Below are 25476 nucleotides of genomic sequence, written 5' to 3'. Positions count from 1 at the left end.
TGCTGAATATTTATGCACCAGACTCCATCAGGGATGTTTGAGTCTGAGAGCCTCCATGATTTGTTTTTCTATAAGTACAGTTAGTTGCATCCAATCACCTCTAATCACCTCAAGCTCATGTTTCAAATGAAATGTTTTGGGAAAAGATTAAAATATCTGGATTTGAAAAAAGAATGGTGTAGATCGAAACAGGAAAGATGGCAGGAACACACAGCAGGAGTGTGAACTGTGTCATATAAAATACTGCAGTTAATCAAGTGGGTTTGTATTTGGGAAATTTAGGAACATGTCGCAGAGGATGAGTAGGTTGGAGAAAGGGAGTGAAGAAGTGAACTAGCCCAGAAAGTGAAACAAAGGCAGAAAAGGACTGAAAGGCACAGACACAAAGAGTGGTGCCTTGATGCAGTTGCTAACCTTTGCAGAGACATTGCCATAACTAACACAGCTGCAATCTGATTTTATTTTACTTTGGATGCTGCTGGTATCCCTGACTCAATGGAGTATGTGTGTGTGCATGTGTGCATGTGTGTGTGTGTGTGTGTGTGTGTGTGTGTGTTTGAGTGGCTGTGTCTGAGTTTGTGAGTCTACATGTGTGTAAGCTTGATAAAAAGTGCTGAGTCAGGGCAAAGCAAATCCATGGTGCCCAAGGAGCAGATGGAGGGATTTCTCCCCTACTGAGGGTGCACACATACACACCACACCCACACACACACACACACATACACACCACACACACACACACACACACACACACACACACACACACACGATAACGCAGCCACCCTGAAGAGCAGTTGAGATTGTGTTGTCAAAGTGATGTCATGCTGCTATTAGGACAATGTAAATCAATACTACAAACTCTTTCAAACTGCCAAAGTGGACACAGTGTCTTTTTATCACATCTATTATTAATCCTCCTTATATCAGTTTACTGTGTTAACACAACCCGCCATGAACTTCATTTGAATTGTTCAACATAGCACGCTGCAGAACAGATTGCTAAAGTACAGCAGTGATTGGTAATGTCAGTCAGCATCATAACTGATCATAGAGATTATGGACCTTTAAAAAAACAGCCCACACTTTCAGTTGTAGCTTGAAGGAGAAACAAATCTAACAACTTTAATAATGGCTCAGTTCCATTCTGCCTCCCAGTATAATGTGTCAGTGAGAAAGTATCCACGCTGCCAGCATGTTGAAATCTCTTCATCAAATTGGTTGATTGCTATGAGATGAAGTGAGATGCATGGCAACATGCTAACATTCAACTCAAGGAACAGTAGAGAAGTCAATGTTCAGCTGAGCAACGTTACAGAGAGTAGTTATTTTAATTTGTAGTTAATTTTAAAAAGGAAAACATGTATATTCATCACAACTTAAAAGGGAAATATATTACAAGGGAAATATTTCAAGCCCTTATTGTTTTAGTTTAGGTGATTATAGCTTACATAATATTTCCTAAAATCAGCCAAAAGAGAAAAAAAAATTCAACAGAGAAATCTGTTCTGCGTTGAAAACCTCTGAAAAGCAACTCGTTTATACCGTTAGTACTTAGTACCGCAAATTCCCACTGCAGTGTGGCGTGGACTGCATTAGTGCGTGGTTCTGCAGAAGTGTTATTGAAGGCCGGGTTGCTTTAAAAACAGCTTTCAGCTTCTCTGTATTTTTAGGGTGGGTTCTTTTTGACAATCACTCATCGATTCTCTGTGGAGTTCAGGTCAGGTGAGCTGTTGGCCAGCACAGTAATAATATGGTCAGCAAACCATTTGGCAGTAGTTTTGGCACTATGGGCAGATGCCAAGTCCTGCTGGAAAAGGAAATCAGCATCTCAGTAAAGCTTGTCAGCAGACGGAAGCATGAATAAAAAGCATGCAATAAAATCTCCTGGTAGAAAGTTGCAGGAAACTCTGTGGTATAACCACAACTAATGCTGCAATCCAGATAGCTTGGAACTTTGATGTCAGAACTCGGGTGTGATGTCATTCCCATTTTGGTTTTCAGCAAGATAGAAGCATCCAGGTATCAATAAAAATAAACTTTTTTTGCACTTAAAAACCACATTCATGGGTAGAGCCATGCAAATGAACACCTTGGCGTCACGTTTAACCCATGTGAGTAATCATTATTTATCAATGTGTGTTTTAGAAGGGGCATACTGTAACCCAAGAAATGATTTTTTCCTAGATTTAATCTGTTTTTGGTGCCTAAAAAGTAAGCAGTGAGTGAAAGCCAAGGCTAAAAGCAAATGTGGGGGAATAAAGCAAAGCTTGAGAAACAAAGCAGCAGTCTCCTGGCTGACAAACTTGTGACTTCACTTGAATTAACCGTGTCTGAGGTCATCTTCTTTTCTCTTGCTGTGCTTCCTGCTTGTTAGGGCAGCAGCTAAAGGCCAGAGCTAATAAGTACCTCAGTAACATGGACACTGACAGCGCAAGAGGAGAGAGCAGACAGGCTGACCTTTACTCATTACAGCTGGAGTGGAGAGGGAAGAAGTGACAAACACAAACAAAGGAAAGGAAGAGACTGACAGAGTGACAGAAGAAGGCAGATCAATTGACATCTATAGGACTGCAGAGGAGGGAGACTTAGGAAGAGAGGAAGAAAGGAAGAAACACCTGGAAGAGAGGAGCGCTGAAGGGGTCTAAATAAAAGAGGGGAGAACTGGGTATAAAGTGTTTGGGGAAAAAAACTAATGACCATGTTTCTCACATATCACCTGTTTGATCAGCAGCATAATTATTTCTGTCAGTTCTAATCCAGCATATCTGTTTGTTTTCTCTGTATAGCCTGTTTTATACAGACTATGGTATGTACCAAGGCTGCATTCCTTCCAGTACTGAAAGGAGGCACCATACACCTATACTGAAGGAAGCTCAAGGTCACGTTTATTTATATAGCACATTACCAACAGTCTATGCTGCACAAAGTGCTTCACAGTGTAAAAGGAAGGAGGAAGGACACCAACAAACAGACATGCAAATAGTCCTATCATAGTTTTCAGACAAGGAAAGACTTCAAATAAAGAAAAGCACCTAAAAAAACAGCAGCAGCTCGATTTGTTCAAAGAATTCAAGGTGAATGAGTTTGAGTTCCACATCCAACAACATCAACAGCATTATCCTTTTTTATGTAATCTTTAAATACCTGTCCCTATTGCCAGTCTTGGCAGCCGGGGGTCAGTCCGCCAGGGCCTCCGCTCCTGGCCGCCACCCGGAACACAATGCACCCGACCCCTATGGCGCCTCCTGCGGGTGGTGGGCCTGCGGGAGGATGGGCCCATGTCTCCTCTTCGGGCTGTGCCCGGCCGGGCCCCATCCGGGAGGGCCTCAGAGTAGAGCAGCTGCTGCTCCACATCGAAAGGAGCCAGCTGAGGTGGTTCGGGCATCTGACAAGGATGCCCCCTGGGCGCCTCCTGGGTGAGGTGTTCCAGGCATGTCCCACCGGGAGGAGGCCCCGGGGCAGACCCAGGACACGCTGGAGAGATTATATCTCTCAGCTGGCCTGGGAACGCCTTGGTATTCCCCGGGATAAGCTGGAGGAGGTGGCTTGGGAGAGGGAAGTCTGGGCCTCTTTGCTTAGGCTGCTGCCCCCGCGACCCGGCCTCGGATAAAGCGGATGAAGATGGATGGATGGATGGATTTAAATACCTGCTAGTATTTTATTTGCAAAAGCAGCTATGTTCCAGGAGAAAATGTAGTGGCTAATGCTAAACAAATACACAGCCTACACCAGCCATCCTAACATTTCAGTCTGGGTCCCATCAACAAAATAAATAAATGGTCTGCCAAGAGTGATAGAACAAATTTTTTAATAAAGAAGTTTCTATTTAAGAACATGAGATAATTATTTTTTGTTATTGCATTTGGGTATTGAAAATTATGTATTTTATTGGTACTGGTGCCAACTATTAAAATGCTCGTATCCTGACATGATTGAAAAGCACTGTAGAGCAGCTGTACTTTGTTGCTACAAGTAATTCCTTTGAGTTTATGGTTTGCCTTGTTTACATTAAAATATTGATTTGAGACATTTAGATTTTACTGTAGAACACTGGCCAAATAAGAAACAAATGTAATTAGCAAATTTCCAATTAAAACATGCACGCACAGCAGAATTATATAAGAACTACAAGTTCAAGCAAGAGTTTTGAATTTTTGTCACAAAGTAAATTAGCTTTTATTTTCATTGCACAATTTAAAAACAAAACAGACACCTTTACATCTGTACCAACAACAGTACCCAGGTGCAATGCTCTTTGAGAATTTAGGAGTAAGTTAATGCCAAACAGTCTGCTTGGAAATTAGATTTGAGGTGAGACTGGGAGACTGTGCAGTTTTGATTTCTTCATGGTTGGTCAATAAAAAACTGGATAAATTGTAGTATTGATTGCACAATGTTTTATTATTAAAATGTATTCATCTGCATCTGGTAGATTTTGAAAAGCCACCTATTTGTCTTAGGAGTGTGATAATCTACTGAGAGTACCTAGTGTTTAGGTAGGATTCAAGTTCTACTCTTCCATAAACAAGCACATCCTTTCATATAAGTTAATATGTGTCATTGCGGTAAATCGGGCATGGTTTTATTTGGGCTAGCATGAAAGCATCAAAGGGGGTGTTATTTTAGAGGCTTCCTCCTGGCTCAGAGCTAGGATACAGGCCAAGGACACGTGGTGTCAGCTATGGATTATGACTTTTTCATGGTGGGCAGGGGTGGGAGATGGAACAGAAACTCACAGATAACAAGTTCAGTTCCCACAGCACCAAGTTTGTGCCCATCAGAAACTGCAAATGTTTCACAAGTGTCCTTGAGTCACACCAAATAAGAACACCATCTTAGTGCCTAAGATTGATTTAGATCAAAATAAGAAAAAAAAAAACTACTGAGAAACCACACATGACTGGGATTATCGGAAATGTGGAACAGATTTTTGATAAAAGCCTCATATGAATTAACAAGCTATATCACTGCAAAACACTTGTTACGTAAAAAAAAAGAGAAACAAAATCTTTACACTCTTTAAACCCATGCACGTACAGTATCTCACTCTGTGATTAGTAAACATGAAACATTGTCAAAATGATCATATTTTAGTTCATATGGATAAAGAAGTAAAACGGAAATAGTCCAACATATCTACACACATTTGTTTGCCATAAAATTATTATAGAAAACCCCAACGATCAGACAACCGCCAATAAAGTAGCACTTGGCGACAGTGGGAAGGAAAAGCTCCCTTTAAAAAGGAAGAAACTTCCAGCAGAACCAGGCTCAGGTAGGGGCAGCTATCTGCCATGACCAGGTGGGGGTGAGGCGAGGGAGACAGGACAAAAGAGAGCCAGAGATTAATAATAGCTAGTGATTAAATGCAGAGTTGTGTATAAACACGTACTGAGTGAAAACAGGTGAGTGAAGAAGAAACACTAAGTGCATCATGGGAAGCCCCCGAGGTCTGTTGCTGTGTAACTGAGAAGGGAGTTCAGGGTCACCTAATCCTAAAAGTAGAGAGGGTATCTGTCTCCCAAATCAAAACTGGGAGCTTGTTCCTCAGGAGTGAAGTCCGAAGGCTGAAGGCTATGCCTCCTATGCTCCTTTCACCACATGTAAGCCAGCAGTTTGAGAGCAAAGGGCTCTGTTGGGGTGATATGGTACTATGATGTTTTTAAGATAACATGGGGTCTGATTATTTAAGACCCTGTATGTGAGGAGAAGGAAAGCATCAAAGGGGTGTTTTTTAGAGGCTTTTCCCTCTGCTTGCTATTGTTGACCTGCCTGGTTTTGCAAATTTATGTAAGAAAAACTAACTATGCATATGTGAGCTTATGTATCAGAACCTGCTTCTTTTTATGTGCATTTGAGTGCTAGCAATGATCTCTGATGGCACAACCATATTTACAAAGGATGGGCACTACAGTTTTCCTCCTAAAACCTTCATTTTGTCACTTAGACTTAATGATACTGCAGTCACGTCCTGTTTATATAGCTGACTGCTTTTGATTGGAGAGCTATAAATTTTCTCAGCAACCCAATTACATGTCCCTATAAAATCTTTATTATCTATGCTATTTATTATCTTTTAATGGTGAAGCTCGTGTTAGTAAATCTCTAGTTTCAAACTAGCAGTAGCCACTAGGAATTTTACTGAGAAATACCTGCTGCTGCAGTTACTGTATGTTCATGACCAAAGTCTGTGGCTTGACCACAGAGAGACCAATCAAGCCGGTGACACAGCTTTTGTTGCAACAAATAATGGAGCAGTGCCCCTGGTGCTAGACAGAGCCATCTCCACTTGCAGAATTAACTTCAGCTTTTGTCTCTGCTAATAAGACGGTAAAAGAACTCAACATCCTGCAATCTATTTCTATCCTCTCTGTTCTAATTGCTATCTCCACCATGTTAGTGTCTATTGGGAAATAGATGGTGACACAACGCTTGTCAGGGCAGTGGCTTTACAAGGAGGAATAGATGTGTCTGCCAGATAAATGTACTGTTTGGTTAGCACTGCTGCACAGTTGTTCATGTCAACAGAAGGTTGGAACAAGAAGACAAAAGCAGAACTGTGGTAGAGGGGAAAGGATACGAGCCATTACAACAAGGGAAAAAAGTCACCCAAAGTCAGTGGGTCTCAAAGATGCAGTAAGTCACAGATAACTAAGCAGAGACGCATGGCAGTATTTCAGGCCAAGATCTGTAAATGTGTCTGTGTCTGGTTTTTAAACTGATTTGAGTGGGAGAGTCAAATATGAGACAGAGCTTGAGGTGTATTTCTGACAACCTGGGAGATAATATGCAGCTATATATAAAACTGACCGGGCACCAGAGCAAATAAACAGTCTTGGAAGTAAAAAAAAAAGAAAAAGAAAGAAAAAAAGAAAAAAGAAACACCTGAAAGATACAGAGGCCAGGTCACTGAAATCTTTTATGAAAGCCTTTAATACAGGTATAGCAAAACCACTTTTAGTGTCCAAATGCAGCAAAGAAAAGAGCTTAAAATCATAAAAACCAATGTGATTTTTTTAAGTATGTAACAAAGCTGATCTTTGAGTTATACAGAATCCTAAGGGGGTCTTAATTCATCTCGAAAATGAGAAGATAGGATCCTTATTCCCAGAAAAAGAACCTGTGATTATTATTTTATAAGTGAATACTCCCTGTGAAAGGACAGTGCTTAGAACTTACGATGCTTGGTTGCCTTTATTCTGCTTCAAGATGCATCAAACACTTTTAAAACATATTTAAGTCTCTTGATTTACTTTTTCTGCATGAAGGGCTTATGCTGGGCTTAACCTGGGCTCATGATCATTTCCATACCATTGAATATATTCGAGAATTTAGAGCTGGGCATTTTCTCTAGTGGATGAGGATGAATTTGAGCTAAAAGACCTTTATTATTGACCAACATTAGCTAAGTTGGGTGAAATAAATGGTAACATCAACCCAAAAGTGCTGAATGTATAAAAGTAAATATTTCGTAAGACGATTTTTCATGTGCAACCTGGTTTCATTGCTGCCGTGCGGTTTAAGTTTTGATCAAGTTTAAGCACGTGAAGCTTTTAGCTTAAAATGTAATTTGTGTTCATTTCAAACTGTCGTATTTCCCATTAATAGCATGACCCTCAGTTACTGAGCTTGGCAGTGATGGTACTGACACTTCCATATTGCAGATGTTGAGAAGTGAGCATTAACAATGAGCAGTGTATATCAGAAATTAACCTTCTTGACAACTCCATTAGGAGTCTTCATCCACGGATACTTGCCATCTGAACCGTGTGTGACCATGGCCATGCATATCCATTAATAATATACAGGATGTTATTAAATATATGATATTTCATGTGAGTGAACACAGTTAAAGAAGACTTATGGGTCCCAGATAGTTTATTATCAGCAGTAAATTGGGGTTAGTCACAGCATAAAAATGTGATTTTTAATGAGCTGTCATGGATTAGTTACTCTGGCTACTTTCAGTAAATTGACTGAAGGATGTAGAAGCAATGTAGACAGAATGCTAAGATTAGAGGCTCTTTAGCTGCATTTTGTCAAGGAATGAGGCAATATTTATATATATTTATCCATATAATAAGATTTATGGGGAGGCTGACTACCTCAGATTAGAAGGAACTGAATGGAGGAGCTGTGGAATTTAACTAGATAGGGTGTTTAACAGTAAGCAGTAAGTGGGCACCTGGGGTGGCAAAGGTGACACATAAACATATCACACTTAAATCAATATCTGATTCTACATTTAATTCCCCCCCTCTGCTAATGTTGCACCCCTCCTTGAACTCTAAATGAGCACTTCCAGAAAATGATTACTGGGGACTGATGGAGTGTTCCAAGCCTGTTTCAGCATAATTACAGTGACTCTAATGTGCAATTATCAGTATGGCCATTGAAAAACAGAAACTGTTTAGAAGTTAAATACTGCCATTAACATTTGCCTATAAATGTTAAATGCGGCCATTAACATTTGGCTTTAAGATGAAATGGAGTTATCTTAATGTTTTCTTGGCAGTCCAAATGAGACTGAGTTTAAATTATAATTACAGCTGACCACACTGTACAAAGAAGAGCGGCAAGAGAGAGGAACTGCTGGATTTGAGAGGAGGGAGGGGCTAAAGAACTCTATTGTCATTCCCCTTATATGGAGGCAGATTTCAGCTCAGTATCTGTAATATGAACACCTGAGTGCACCCATTTAACATCAGCTTGATCACCCCTGTGGGAAATTTCCCCTGTGCTTTTCTTTAGTCCTGTAACAGCATTGACACAAAGATGAGACTGTTAACTAACTCAAGAAGAATCGCAGGTTTCCAGGCATACATCATGTATTTTCAAATTTTTCAAATGCTTTGTCACGGAGCAAACTCCCACTAGGATAGATGAAAATTCAGTGTGTGTGTGTGTGTGTGAGTGAGAACTGGCTGACTTTGCCAATAGCAGTAAAATAGCTTTTTTCAAATCTAAAGCCCTGTTCTGGACTTCACTTTGCTTTTTTTCCACACAAGACCCTCAGTTCCAGTTCTAGGCCTGATGAGGTGGAAAAAGTCAAGCCTAAAGGCAGTAACAGCAAGGCACTGATCAGCTTGTACAAAGAGTCCTGGCATCTATTAACCTTTATGTACCTCAAGAACCAAACTGCCACTGTACAGAAGATTTGAGCGTGACTGACCTCATTATTCTGGATTTGAAAGGTGTACCTTGTACCCCGTTCTGCCTTGGATTCACTTTCCGTCAGGTGCTATCAGCGGTGTGAAAATATTTCTTCATTAAATAACAGGTTGAATCTGAACAGATGGCACCACACTGCTCCTCATTTATGAACAGAAATTTCAAAAATGTTATCCCCAACTCTGTGCCTCTGTATTGCTTTAGGCGTCTGAACTCACATGGGTCAATATAAGTTTTGTTTTTACTTAGGCTCTGATAAGCTGCTGCACCACTTGCACTAGTCTCACTCCTCCAGTAAAGTAGTTCAACTTAGTCCTACAAAAGTGTCTTTCTTGCATAACTGATGGCAAAAAAACCCAAACTTGCTCAACATATTGAGGACTGTTGCTCCTTGGCCTTTAAATTAAAGCCTTCTGCTTGAGGGCCTCTGCTGAATTCTGTGTCAAAGCCTCTCTCTGGCCTCTCCCAAGACCCTTTTTTTATAGCTTCATCAGAAGGAGCAACTCTCAGTGCCAGGGCCATTTCCCAGCCTAATGAATTGGCCACGTTCAATGTTCAGCCAAATAATGCATACAGTGAGGCACAGTACTGGGAGTGGAGGCAGTACTGTGATCCTTGAGTGGGATTAACAGGGCACCATGTGTGAGCAGCCTATCCAGCACCAGTCCCCATATGGGCTGAGCAGCCACGATGCAACTCAAGAGGTGGGAATGAGAGCCAAAGGAGCCCAAGGAAGCACGTGGGAGTTCTGTCACCTTCATCTAATCCGGCTGCTTGGCTTCTAGTAGACTTCTAACTACTTTGTGATGGACAGGACACTTCACTGTGCTTTGCTCTTCACTTTTTATTGCCCCTGTTCACCAACAAGAGGGAACTAGTGGAAACTGACAATCACTGTTGTAGAATCCTGAGTAAATGACAGGACGCTGTTTCTGTTGTTCCTTTAAACAACAAATGAGGGTGGGATCAAGAACTTCCTGGAATCTGCTTGTAAAAACCAAAACTATTTACATTTGGCTTGTATAGGTCTGGGCCACTTTCAGACGGATCTTTACAATCCTGTTATGACCATTTCACCACAGATCTCAAATGTGTGCAATGAGCAGTGGGTTTCTCTGTCAGACTGGTCAGACTTCCATGTTCAAGATCGTAGTTTGGGGCTCAACTTAGCAGTTTCAGGATGTATGCATGTATTTTTTTGAAATTTACAACATTGTGCATTGTGAATTCTATTTTAAAGTTAAAAAAGGGAGAATACTCAGCAGGAGAGACCCAAAAAAGCTGAAGGGTTGCTGTTTTGACACACATGAAGGAGATTCAGAGACACATCATAGAGACGCCATCAGAACAGGACTTCCTGTTATTAATCTAAAAATAGCCTCACCGAGCGTTGTCCAGATATGCCTAACAGTTGACTTTGAAGGGTTTTAGTTTTCATGAGTTATTCCCACCACTTTGTAATCATACCTCAAACCGAGTTCTACTTCTGCCACTAAAAGTACACGGGACCTGAGATGGTACCTTGTGGTATTTCGCACTAGGATGTTGCCTTTGGATCCCTTAACGTTATTTGTTGATCACCTTGTGAATCCTGCGGATGTCTGATCAGACTAGGATGTGGGGAGTCTGGAGGCTGGATCAATTCATTAGGTTCATTATGTCCCACAAGTCATTCCTGAGGAGTTTCTGCAATGTGCCAGGTGTGCAACAATGCGCCAGGTAAATGTTGGTTTCTAAATAACATGCACATAAATGGCAGGAGCCCAGGTTTTCCAGCACAATGAAGCATTTCATTGTCCCATAAATGTATTGTACGTGTACAATGACAATAAAGGCCTATTCTGTTTTATTCTATAATAATGCTTTGATAAGTGTTATTCACATTACTTGTCAGTGATTTTAATGTGGCAGATGAATTATGTATTTTGCAGATATTTTCTACCTCCCAAGACATATTCTGAACCTGCCCTGAATGAAATTACAAACTGAGCAGACACAGTACATGTTACACTAGGCAGTTGGAAGTGGTCCAATAAGTGCCTGGCTTTAGTGTTTCAGTGGAAAAACGAAAACAATAATTCCTCTGTCTCAGTCTAATATCGATCATGTGTGTACATCGTTTACAAACAACCTTATTTAAAAAACAACATTCTGGTGGCTCATCTTCCATTTTTCTCCAGCTTGATCAAATTATTCTTACAGTCTGAGTAAAAGATGAAGAAGTCTCCCGCTCCCACTGACGATGTTGTCCACTGGTTCTGCAGTCTGCAAGTGAGCTTTGTAAAGCTCCAAACATGGCATGGTAGCCCTTTGCAAGGCCAGCATCTGCATCCAGTAGAGACATCTCTCTTGAATTTTTACTGTGTTCTGTGAATCACAACCCAGTTTTATGTCCCTATTGCGAGCAGGTGGCCCGGTAGAGACTTTTGATGTACTAGTGTAATATAATTTCAGTGTGTTGTACAGTACAAATTGTTAGCAGTAACTGTTCTTTATCTATCTATCTATCTATCTATCTATCTATCTATCTATCTATCTATCTATCTATCTATCTATCTATCTATCTATCTCACATGTTAGAGTCATTTATAAAACAAATGATAAATTGATAAATGTCATCTTCTTCTCTTTGTTTCGATATCCCTACAGCCAACGCGAATGTATTTCTCACACTCTGTGAATCCAGCTTAGGCTTGCCTTTGATGTTTTGTGCTCAGTGCCCTGTAGGGAGGCAAAGACTCTCCTGCACCACTGACACCCACAGAACTGAGCACATCTCAGTAAAAAGACAGAGAGTCGGTCAAGGAGTACTGTTTTTTTTGTTGTTGTTGTTTTTTAATTCTCAGTCTGTTCCTACCATTTCATTGGCCTGAAGGTGCTTCTTGACGGTTGATGTCAACAACTGACCAAATGTATGAAGCGTAAAGCTGCACAAGGTAAAAACTTTTTTATGGATAGCCTGCACCTCAAACCCCTCACTGTTAATACTTTCAAACACAAATGTGAAAAATGGAAAAGGTCATTGCTGTAAGGGAAAAGGGTAGAGAAGAATGATAACCATGCAGGTTGAGCTAACACAAATCTTATATTTAGCCCTTTTCGACAGAATAGTTGCAGGAAATATGAAACCGTTCCTGTTTTTTTTTACCAACAACATTTAAAGAACTGATGATCAAACAGATTAGATCAATGACCTTTGTTATATTTTTAGTTTGTTTTTTTAAGAACTCGAGGTAAGCAGTGGAAACAAAAGCACAGAGTAAACTTACTGTTCTTTGACTTTTCGATTTTGTGTATCCACCATGTTTGAGTTGGATGTACAGGACGAATGTAAAGGAGATATTTAACTGAATGGGGGTTTGGGGGGGTCAGTACATAATGAAACTTGTTTTTTTTAATAAAAAGAACTATCTCAGTCTTAACCCAATATTATTATTTATACACTTTCTTCTAAGAAAGTTTGCGAAAGTTGCTTTGTGGCCTCTCATAGGTGCTTTGGGGTCAGCCATCAACGTTCAGCCTCAATTGTCACAGCACTGACCAGTGGCCCAGTGTTTTGTGTTGCTAAATTTATATTCCTTAATGATTGTTATTCATGTTGTTTTCTGCTCACGTTATATTTGTGGTTCCAGCTTTTAGTTTCAGCCACTGTGTCTTCCATGTGTTCCAAGTTTCGTGTCCAGTCAGTCGCGTCTCAGTGTCAAGTCTGTGTCTCTGTGCACGCTTCACGTTTCACTTTGACAGTCTTATGTCCTATGTTAGTGTGTTCAGTTTTGCTTTGCCTTTGTCTTGGTATGTCTGATTAGTCCCTGCTGTGTTTCCACCTTTCCGTTTGTTGTCACGTTCTCTACGTTACCTGTGTGTCATGTGTAGTTCCATTTTCTTCAGTCATGTCAAGTCTTGTCCAGTGACTAATGACCAGTCAGGAGTTTCCTAGTTCTAGTTTGAGTTTGTTTTGTTTCATTAGTATTCATGTATCTTGTTTTTAGTTTGCATTTTCAAGCAATAATGCTGCCGCCTTTAGTTAAGCTTTCTGTCTCCGAAACTGGCGTTTGGGTCCTGACCTAGCCTGCCACATAGCTCACCATGACATCAATAGCATTTTGATCTTTATAAAGTTTTATTACTGAGAGAAGTTTTTAACAAAAGATAAAAAATAAAGGAACTAAATCCACTGATTGATCCTTTACAAGTGAATACTTCATGACAATAGTTTTTGTAAGGGGGGGTTAAAAACATGAAAAACGTGTGCGGTTTGGAAGGTAAATCCAGTGTGTCACACAATCTGGGTCAGATAAGATTCAAGAAGCATACAAAGTCCCAGCATGATGTCACAAGCTACACTGCAGACAGACATATGTTGACATTGTTTCCACATACAGCAAAAATAAAAATGCAATAGTAACAGGAAATGCATGTCTCATCCGACTGTCAACTTATTTGGTTACCAACCGAGTGTAGACAGCCAGATGACATCTGCTCCACATACACAAGCTAGTATTACCAGATGGCAATTTAATTTTGGAACATTTTTTTTAAACCAAGAGCAAGAACTCAATCCAATCAAGACCAAGAAAAGACAGTCGGCCAGTCGCGACAGTAATTCAAACGTCATAATGTTTGCTGGAGTACTGAAATCTGGTTTCTGTGTATGCAGATGCCTTCCACATGCACAAAACATGATGAGAACCATCTGACAGAAGGGGAAACAGTTCTTTGTTTATTCTTGTTAGCCAACACAAAAAAGATCAACCAGCAAAAACAGCATCTTACAAGAACTGGGCGAAAGGTGTGTGAAGCACAGTATAGCAACATACATATGAAGCCCACAGTGTGTGTACCTATTATCTTTCTGCGACATCCACAGTTGTGGGCTGTACGATGACTACACCATGAGGATAATTGAATTTTACTGTGAGTGCTCTGTAAGGTCAGCCAAATGGATTTCTTCACAAGGTAGCAAATAAAACAAAAACAAAATAATTGCCTTTACAATAAGAGAGCACTCCCCAATGAGTTCAGTTTTATGTTTGAACTTTTACTGCTGTGTGGGATTAAGTTTGAGTAATGAATTCTGGGTAATAAAGTCACAGTTTCACTTGGGCTTGCAGTGGTGCACGGCTAACCAGCTTGGATTGTCTCTGTTAGCATTTTTGACAATTACCAGGGTACTAACAGCAGATGGTGAAACGTCTAAGTTTAACAATAACAATGAATAACTACTCACCTTCTCTCCTGTTGACCTTAGCAAAGACCGGCCCATGACTACTGGACAGCTGGGAGGAGCTTCTGAAGGATGATGGTAGAAGACTGGACATCAGTGGGTTGTCACAAACATCTGTTATCCAGCCACAGCAGAAAAGACAGAGATCAGTGTTTACACTCACGGTCTGTTTCACTGGACATTCATAAGGACTTTCTGTGAGGAGTTTGCATGTTCTCCCTTTGCCTATGTTAGTGTTGTCTAGGTGCTCTGGTTTCCTCTTGCAGTCCAAAGACATTTAGGCTAAATGTTCATCCTGAATCCACCGTGGGTTTGGAAGTGGGAAAGATTCTGCACTTAAAGTCTGTATGTATCTCACTTTCCCAGGAACTGGCTTTGGTAAGGTGTCACATCCCCTCAACAAAATGATCAGATCTATCATAACTGTCAAGGGGGGAGGGGGGACCCCATCCACTCTTCCAAAACAGTTAGCCTAAAGGAAAGTACAGATTAAGAGTTTAGAGCTGTGTAAGTGAGGCACATAATGTAGGATGCTTTGTATGGTCAGTAAGACTAGAAAAAGTGATCTATACTAGCCCATTTCAATCAGTCTCATAGGCTAATATCTCAGTGTGTTTTGCTCATATGATAGTGTCATTCCACCTGAAAGGTTAAACTTGGATTGCCCGATACCCAAAATATATGTAATCCTAGGTTGGGGGATAGATATGGGGCCTTAAAATGCTCTTTCAGGCAATAAGACAGCTTGGTTTCATGGAGAGACATTTACATGCCTCATACACTCTAATGTTTATGGAAATCAAGGACAAGCAATACATCAACGTTCAAATTTTATATGAATTAGTGACTTATGTACCTGCAGTTGAGTCATTGATACAATGCAAAAACTATATCATAAAGTGAAGTGCTTATTATGATGTTATGAATGGCTTTGATGATCAGAGGATCTACACTATGACAAGAGTTTGTCCACGGGCCTTTATTAGAAAATGTAAATTCTGCAGTAGTAATATAAAGTGTATATAAAATACTGACAAATGTTTGAGTATATTCATTCAGTCTTTAATATAATCAGTGTTATGCTTATTAAAGAAACACTGGACAAATTTTACCAGACCATTAATACAGGGTTTAAAGTAATAAAGGGGAAAAATCTGATTGTGATACATTGATCACAATTACACAATGTGTACACAATTACTACAACTTGCAGCAGTGAAGTGTGCATATGAACTATACAATTTCATTGGTTTTCTGCTTTAATACTGACGCTGCTAGGATGAATCTTAAATATTGAATCAATGAACACAGAAAATAAATCATTTCTCTGTTACCGAACAAGGTCAAATGCTGGCGTACTGAACCTTAGTGATGTAAATTTATTAAAAAAATTCAGCACTAATGCCAACAGGTATTCAGTAGAAATACTAGATATAACCATATCAGAAAAAAGTCTTGTTATTGCAACATATGTAACACATACTTTTATTTGTAATTGATCGTATACATTTACGACGAACAGCATCATAAATGCTGTTTCTCATCATCAGTTATAAGCGGTATCCATGACATTTTGTCTGATGTACGTACACTACAAGTGCGTCTAGCGAGTTCTAGCAACAAATCAGCCACAAAATGCTTGGGCTTCTAAACTGATAACCTTTAAGACCCAAAGGATTCACTGCCAAAGGCAAGATGCCAAAAGAAACCAGAGATCCTCTTTCCATGATTCAGTGGTCCAGGACAAATTTTAAAATATGTCAGAAATATAAACAATACCAGTGAAGTGATTTTAATGTTGTGGCTCCCTGTGTTTAAATTGCTGTAGCGTATATCTGCCAATGCTACTTCACAGCTGTTGTTTTTTTGAAGTGCAAGAACACATTAGTGAACAGGATTACCCTTCGGTGGAGGACCCAGACTCGATATTTCTGTCTGTCAGAATATGTCATGCTGAAGAACCCTTTAGTGAAGAACTGCTGTTCTCCTCATGACTGAAGTACTTATAAGACAGAGGCTGTGACTAATATGTCATTTATTCACAGGGAAGCCGTTTCCCCAGAACACCTGACTATTAGATCATTACAAATGTTCACTCATTTCTATGACTATTGTGTAATCTAACATTTTTTAATGGATTTCCACCACCAAGAAGAGTCGGCCTAAATTATTCACAATCCCTTCAGAGATGCCTGGTCCTGTCTCCCAACCATGACAACAAGGCTTCCTCTGAGATTACTTTGTCAACATTATTGTACTTCATTTCAAGCACAGAGGGATTTTCATTACCTGAGACTATAAACCAGAGACTGTTGACAGTTTTGAATAGCCTGTCATATCCACCTAAGCCTTTTCCATCTAAAACCGCTCTTCCCTGCAAGTACTTGAGAGTTTGTGCATTTCTATTCAAGCTCAGGTGAATTTATTGTCGGAAATCTATTCTTTACTTTGGGTAGCCCTGTGCAAGAAATTGGATAATCACAACTGTCATTTCTTTCAGTAGTCCATGTTTTAAAACAACAGCAATACTTAAAAAAAATACTACACCACCAAACAGTTGCACAAAGTAATAAAGTAATATTAGTCAACTACGGAAAACAGGAAAACATCCAGGCATTTTCTTTGAAGCCGTGATGCACTGATGCAGATCCCATATGGACAGCAGTGACTTGTAAGCCCTTCATAACATAGGAAACAGTAAACATGTTTCTCACCTACAGAAAAATGAAGATTCAAGAACAGATAATTAAGCTGTGCAGTATAAAATGACAGTGGGAATGACAAGGTGTTCAGGAAATGTATAATCTCACTATAAGATTATAAGCTGTGCAGTATAAAATGCCAGGATGTTTTCCTTAGTTTACTAATATTACATAACCTTGTTCATCTGTCCTCCTTAACAAGTGAGCCAAATCTCAACAAACCTTTGCACAACATTGTCACACCTAAAGCAAATATTAACATCTATGTTTTAAAAAAAGATTTATTATAAATCCCAACTTGTTTGATTTTCATATTTATACCCCCCTGCAAGTAAGCCACATTCTCCAACTGCCTTTTTCTCCCACATATCCGTAAATAACTTAACAGATACCAGAATTTGTGTCTGCAATACTGAATAAAGAATGTGAAAAAGCTGTTGTTTCCCACCTTATGGATGTGGATTTTGCTAGTTATGCTAAAGAGCTTTTTCTAACTTCTCATTTTGAACAGCAATTACGTAGTGTAGCTAAGTTACATGTAGCTAGCTAGCTTTAGCTTGTTAACAGACTAAAGTTTTAGCCTAGGTATAGCTAGCAAAATAATCAATGAATATCTTAGTCAGTCAGGTTAGCAAAGCAGACTAATTTAATGACCCATTATATTACAAACTTATTTCTTATGCAGGTCGTTATTTTAACAAAATAAAGTAATATAAAGGTACAAAGAAAGGCATGCAACTACTGTCATGGCTATGTTTAATTCCTTGCTGGAGGGGAGAGGGAGGGGAAACAGGGATACAAAGGAGGGCGGGAACAACTAATCTATAGTGCCTTTTTCACTGTGCAATATTTTTGTGTTAATATCCAACAGTGCAATAGACTCACAATAGTTGAAATGTGCAATTCCCTTGTATATTCTTATTTCTATTTATTCTATTTATCCCTATTGTATACTCTGTATTTATATATGTATCTTTATTTATATATGTGTATATGTGTATATATGGTATATTTCTGCTCACATTCTGCAACTTCTGTCAGTGCTGTGCTACTGAAAGCTGAATTTCCCAGAGAAACCCACCCGAGGGATAAATAAAGTTTCATCTAATCTAATCTAATCTAATCTAGCAAATGGATAAAACTGTGCTGTTCATGTGGCAGCATGAACTCTTGGACAACAAACGTCAATAATCCCATCATAAACAGTAGAGACTGGTAGTTTGGAAGAATAGATGTGCAGTAAATCACAAGTCTGTCAGTCAGAAGACTGCAGTTTGTGTCCTGTTTGGAATCTTAGCATTTTGAGTTTGTTTTCACTTGCTAAATAATCTACAGTTTTTACTCCCTAGAGTTAAACTATGCTGCACAACATTAACCCTGCTGCTTAAAATGATGCTTACTCAGTGCATTTAAATGCAGCACCCAGGGGTCCTCTGCAAGCATCCATATGTGACGAGTTGGCAGTGAGACTTGGCCTAATAACCTCGTGTCATCATCCACTGTGGCAAAAGGCACACATGTGACACTCCAGAGGCTTCAAGGAAACAGTACAGTTGTCTCGTGTGTGCCTGCTTCAGCAGATACTTGCTCGAGCCAACCTACAGTGGGTGAGCATGGACTCAAGCCCGAGCGACTGGATTCTGATTCTATTTCACTAAATGTGCACAGTCATCATCAATAACTGGGGATTTCAGCTGTTTTTTAAGCAGTGAATCTTTGCAGATTTTCATTTCAGTTCATTTATGGAAACAACATATAACCCATGCAACCTAACACATTTCATATCATTCTGATGCTGCTTCACCTGCGTCTAGCTTAGTCTAAAGCAGACAGAGATACTAAACAAGATATAGATGATGACCGAAAGGGCATGAGTGCTGTAAAACATCATCAGATTTCTGAATAAGCAAGTCTGATTTTCTTCAGAGTTGCTGTGACATTTGAAAGGTGGCTGTGAGGGGGAAAAAAGTACTGATTAACACAGGCAAACATGATATAACATGATATAGCAATCATATATAAGATGCTTTGAAATCCCAGCCACTAACTAACTTTATTAGACTAAAAAACAGCTTCAAGTTTTGCTTAGAACTTTTACTGAGGACTAAACTGACAGAAGGACTAACTGGATTTGATTGTGGAACAATAATGCAAACACTGATAGAGCCTGTACTACCGGAAACCTAATATAACACTATTATAACACTATTACAAGTAAACTAAAGCTATGCTTGAAATAAGTCTATTATTTTGAGTCCCTGAATTCTGAGCGTTAATTATTTAAGTGTATGTTTTTGTCACTTAGTAAATTTCCACAAAGAAGTGGAATAAGGCTGTTTCAAGAACACTGTTTCTCTCAGCAAACCCACAAATCAAACACATAACACCTACAGACCCTGCTCCTTTGCCATGAAGCTCCCAGTGCATAGTTTATGTGCTAATGTTAATACCAGAGAGCTGAGTGTTGGCAACTTTTACTCACTGTGTGTCTCAACAATTGGCATCTTTATATGCAGTACTTTTGCCAGATTTACTAATCTAAGTATGAGCGCAACCCCTGAATAGCGCTAATAGGTGTGATTAATTGCACCACTTTCTAAACACAAGCACAATCAGTCCATTTCAATATGAAGTGCAAAAACTAAGACGTGCTTTTTTCTGCACTAAATATTGGTGCAATTAGTAGTAGACTGAGTGTCAAAAACATTAGCAAATCATTTTGCACACTTTAATTAAATATTCTTTTTCTTCTATTTTGTGCCGGATTACCTTGTGAATAATAAGGAAGTCTGGCATTTATAGACTATATCAGAGATAACACAGTGGTTGGAGTGGATGGTAAGTATGTAAAACATACAACTATAATATCAGAGACCAGTGTTTGCATCCAGAGTACAGCTCCCTATCTAGTTAGTTTTAGGCATCCAAAGCACTTCAGTTCAAGATATTGAATACTGAGTGGTATCTAACATTTTAATAAATGACAGATAAGAAAGATCAAGTTAAATACTTTCTGTCGTGGTCCTGGGTCTGACCCAGAGCTTTTGAGTTCTTGAACATGTTCACTATTTGTTTGTTTTATTTTTTGTATCTTTGTATTTTCCTTAGTATTTAGCTCTAGTGCTTAGTTGCTGTTGTTATGTGTATTGGAATTCATTATACTTCTAGGTTTAATGTCTTTATATTTATTAGTGTCTCTTATTTCTTCGTTGCAGGTTTTGATTATTTAATATTTGCTTGTATTGTGACATGGACACAGAAAAAGCATCACATTTACAATCACATTCTTTCCTCACAGCCTGTTTAGAATCACCAGTTAACCTAACATGGATGTTCTTGAGACAGTGTGAAGGCCAGAGTACCTGGAGAAAGGCCACACAGATATGGGGAGAAGATGCAAACTCCACACAGAGAGGCCCAAAAGCTTGTTTGCCAACCAACCTACTACCGAGCCCACTCATTTTTGTACATCATACTTAGTTGTAATTTTATGTATTCAGTTCATTTGGAAATTTAATTCAGTGGACTTTAGTTGGTTCAGTTAAATATGTGTCTCTGCACAGTTAATCACTACATGCGATATGAGAGGTCAGCATGTCGCCATTCCTAAAGATGGCCCCAAATAATCCACAAAATCATGAACTTGCCCAGACAAACCAAAGCATACCTCTTTAAGTCCTCTCTGTGTTCTTTGGCACAGTCGAGGTAACTGCTAAGCTAAACTCCAGCTACTAAACTGATACCAGAACAACTTATGCTGTCATTGAACGGAACTGAGCTACAATTGATCTTTTCCTAAACCCTTTTGGAGCAAGCTCACTTCTCCTGTTGTGTCTTCCTATCTCTCTTTTCCCTGCAGAAGTTGTGAAATAAGACTATTCTGTTGAGTCATCCATAATCATTACTATTTCGTGGCCATGAAAGTCAAAGGAAAAGTTTGCGTGGTAATGCAGTTTGGCTGAGAACGATATGAATCCTGTGTCTTCTTTGGCTGCAGACCACAGCCTGACAGTCTGACAGCTCAAGTGAGATGCTGTGCTGCAGGGCTGACTGCTAACAATGACAGAAACGTTAGTTCCTCCATACCAGCCCTTCATCTGTCTATTAGCAACACACCAGGCCAGTAATTCTGCTGACTCATGATCGAAGCCCTCCAAAGTTACAAAATCACATTAAGCTATAAAACACTCATAAATTCACCTTCCCATGCAACATAATTAACCGCTCTTTTTTGACACGGCATGAAAACATCACTGCTGTTTGGCATTGCTGTGTTAACTGCATTGATGTGAGGATTCATGGGAGGCAGACCCAATCAGTAAATTATATCATCAAAAGGAACTGTGCTGCAACAAGGCCACAATTAAAACATGTATCTGTAAGCTTTAACCCTTACCACATTACAGCACATGCTGAAACTAGTAATTTAAAAAAAAATGAATGAACACATTGGTAGTAAGCAGGAAAACTTAAGACCATTCACTATGAAATATGTCAGTCTTATGTAGATTGGAAGAATTGCTGCTGGTTACATCACACTTACTAATGGACCCAGAAGGAGACATGTGGATTATGTGATGCAAATATCATTAATGGATCATTTTTGCATTTCAAAATAGGGACAAATACACTGAATGGCATACTTGTCTTTATAGACATTCTCCCTGAGAGAATATTAAGTGATATTAAAAACAAACAAACAGACTTACAAATTATTATCTGCTTCCTCCTTTCCTTTTTGCCTCCAGCATTCATCCTCAGCATTGGGTAAGAAGTTAGTCCTAAAGATTTTTGCAAAGCATTGTTTTTTCTTTCTTTTTTTCCTTTTAAAGGTACATTATCTAAACCTGAAGTTTCACAAATTCTGTCAGACAATTTGGATGTATTACAACAACTCATACAGATCTAAAAACAACTATTGTTTGTAACATTTTAATGACAGTAGGTAACCATTGCCTTTATAAACTACAGTGGCAATGATTCACCACTCCCTCTGAAGTTATCAATGGACAAGAGTTACAGTCCCTATGGCCACTAGAAGGCTTTGTCACTTGAATGAACATCATTACTGGGCATCTGCTAGAATGACTGTTGTTCCTCTGCCAAGATGAGGAGCCAAGATGGAGCCTCAAAACAAGTTTGTCTGCTGTGGTGTTTGTTCATTTCTCTATCGGCAAGATTTTGCAAAACCCAGAGCTGAATTTCACAAAAAAATGGTGGAACTTGGACAAAGAAAAAAACAAAAGAAATTTAAAGTGGACCTGAAGAGCTTTCTAAAAAAACATATGGTCATGGCCTTAGAAGATGATTACACTGTGCACAACAGTGTTCCCCAACCACTATGCCGCGAGAAATGATCAGGTGTGCCGTGGAAGATAATCTGGTTCAATCTGATTAGTACTCTGAGCCAGCGGTCCCCAACCTTTTTTGCGCCACGGACTGGTTTATGCCCGACAATATTTTTCATGGACCGGCCTTTAAGGTGTCGCGGATAAATACAACAAAATAAAACTAGTACCGGTACCGAAAAAAAGAAGATTTATTCATAACACGCGTGAAAAGACCCAGGAAAACAGTTAACGATAAAAACGATAACAAAAGAATGCTGAAAACCGATAAAAACCCTGAAAACCATAAATTTCATACCTGAGCCTCAACTCTCGCGGCCCGGTACCAAACGACTCACGGACCGGTGTGTTGGGGACCGCTGCTCTAAGCGATCAGCGTAGCGTGCAGAACAATTACATTCTCTTCCAGTAGAGGGCAGTACAACTACCTGCTCTAATTAAATATGTTGCCAACTGCCAGTAAAACAGAAGAAGATGAACAAGAACTTATATAATAGTCGTGCTGTGAGTGAGACAATGCAGCATGTAATAGCAATAGATAAATATTTGAAAAGAAAAAGTAATCAATTTAATTCTAGATGAAGGCCCTATGAGTAGTAGACAGAAGAAAGCAAAAATGGTATACTGGGGACAAACGGAGCCAATTCCGCTATACCTGGTGCACGGGGAAAATTATTATGTTTTTTTGTGATGTTTTGTTTGGTGGTGTGCCGTGTGATTTTTCTAATGTGAAATATGTGCCGTGGATTCAAAAGGTTGGGAAGCACTGCTGTACAAGACTTATTATTTTGTTGAGAGCACAGTCCCTTCGATTGGGTTGGAACTTCTCCATTGACATTAACTGCAAATATAGAGACATTTACTGATGGTATACTTCATATTTGATTTGATTATATTTTTTACTCCCAAAACTCCACTCAAGGAGAATATGCAAACTCCACAACTGGTGTGGTCAAACCTTCTTGGTGCAAGGCAGCACTGCTAAACACTGTCCACACTAGGAGCCTAAGAGCTACTTGACATGTTCCTCTGTTTTCTCAGTTCTTGCAGGACATTTACCCTCCAGAGACAGTACATATCTTGACCACAGAAAAGTTTTTTTTCACTGAAAAAGTTCATCTACTTCAACCAGTCATTTTTACTGATCAGTGTCAAATTACACACAATCCAGCAATAGGGAGCCACAAGCCAGCGTATTCATAGTGTCAGTCCCAAGCCTGGATAAATGGGGAGGGTTGCATCAGAAGGGCATTCATCATAAAATCTTTACCAAGTCAAACATGCAGATAATAAAGAATGTCTGTGCAGGATCGTTAAGGGCCCCGGTTAACAACGACCGCCTCTGGTGCTGTTGGCCAACAGGGTGTCAGCGGAAAATCTCCTACTGTTGGACAAAAATAAAAGAGATGAGAAGGAAAAGTGTGTTAGGAGGTAGTAAGAAAGAAGGAAAGGCAGGCTTGCTGAGGTGAGAGTAGGGACTTTAAATGCACGGTTTATTACTAGTAAGGTGACAGAGGTGTCTGTTATAATGGAGAAAGGTATATACAGGGTGGGCCGTTTATATGGATACACCGTAATAACATGGGAATGGTTGGTGATATTAAAGTCCTGTTTGTGGCACATTAGTATATGTGAGGGGGCAAATTCCTCAAGATAGGTGGTGACCATGGTGGCCATTTAGAAGTCGGCCATCTTGGATGCAACTTTTGGTTTTTCAATAGGAAGAGGGCCATGTGACACATCAAACTTATTGGTAATGTCTCAAGAAAAATAATGGTGTGCTTGGTTTCAATGTAACTTTATTCTTCCATGCTGTCAGGGACCAAGCAGTAAAGCATAAAGGACACAGGTGGTTTTAATTCAAAAAACGGGTTTTATTGACCCAAAAATATGAAAATATATTTAACAAAGCCAAAACTTAAACAGGCCGACCAATAAAAGAGGTCAACTCAATAGACTAAACTCAAGATAATAATTAACAGAACCTCAAACAAACATATGACAAACTGACCTCCTGAAATGACACACAGGGGAACTTAAATACTGGTTTAGCTAAACCAAATGACACACACGGGGGAAAACAAGATGGCTGCCATATAACCAACTAATACAAAACATTTAAACAAACATGAAACACTCCCCAGGCAATGAAGCATGTGGTGCAATCCAATTAGGCTGTCAGCAGTACTTCAGGTCTCCCAGCCCTTTGCCACACCTTTTGCCAGACAGGAGGAGACACCAACCCCCAGGTAACTCAAACAAAGAAAGATATATTAATATAACATAAAACAGAACTTTGACCTTGCAAGGTTAATATGTGTGCACGCCATATAAACATTGGAAGGTGTGATGGAAAAATGAATACATTTAATAAAGAAACGATATTGAACAATAAATAGAATATTTTAAAGTAGTGACTGTAAATTAAACTAAAGTGAATCAACGGGTGGTGAGGTGTGGAGCTTACCATGTGTGGCATGCCATCACACATGCGTTATTTACAAGTTTCTCTTTGTTTACAGCCATTGACATGTTGAAGAGGTTAACACGTGAGGAGCGGATCGAAATTGTGTTGATATCTGGTGAACGCAGTAACCGGGTCATTGCAGCAGATTTCAATGCAAGACACCCTACGAGACCACCCATCTCCCATGCTACAGTTAGCAAACTGCTTGCTAAGTTTCGTGAAACTGGTTCAGTGTTGGATTTGCCAAAATGTGGATGCAAGAAAACTGTCACTAATGAAGAAACATCAGTGGCTGTCCCAGCTTCATTCAGCAAGAGCCCACAGCGTAGCACTCGCCGCATGTCAGTGGAGAGTGGCATTAGTCGAACATCCCTTCGGTCCCTTAGCTACTCACAAATGGCACCCTTACAAACTCCAGCTACTGCAGCATCTCAACGAGGATGACCCAGAATTTGCAGAATGGGCAAAACAAAAATTGGAACAGGACCCTCAGTTCATGCAGAAGATTTTGTTCAGTGATGAGGCAAACTTTTATGTGAATGGTGAAGTTAACAAACAAAACCA

The 25476-nt window shown here is 39.5% G+C and overlaps 1 protein-coding gene across 1 annotated transcript in view; it reads right to left on the bottom strand.

Moving 5' to 3' along the window:
- LOC147309635 (contactin-associated protein-like 4) overlaps nucleotides 1-25476 on the bottom strand; it is a 108544-nt gene that overhangs the window by 71105 nt on the left and 11963 nt on the right. The window contains exon 2 of the mRNA XM_086268620.1: nucleotides 14399-14509. Coding sequence (XP_086124746.1) covers nucleotides 14399-14509 — 111 coding nt within the window. The remainder of the gene's footprint in view (nucleotides 1-14398; nucleotides 14510-25476) is intronic.

This window comes from Aulonocara sp. 'chitande type north' Nkhata Bay, linkage group LG17 (genome assembly GCF_057382095.1).
Source record: "Aulonocara sp. 'chitande type north' Nkhata Bay isolate Kocher_YH1m ecotype deep benthic linkage group LG17, A_spYH_male_GT1.1, whole genome shotgun sequence".
Lineage (NCBI taxonomy): Eukaryota > Metazoa > Chordata > Actinopteri > Cichliformes > Cichlidae > Aulonocara > Aulonocara sp. 'chitande type north' Nkhata Bay.
This window is presented reverse-complemented; position numbering and strand designations above follow the sequence as displayed.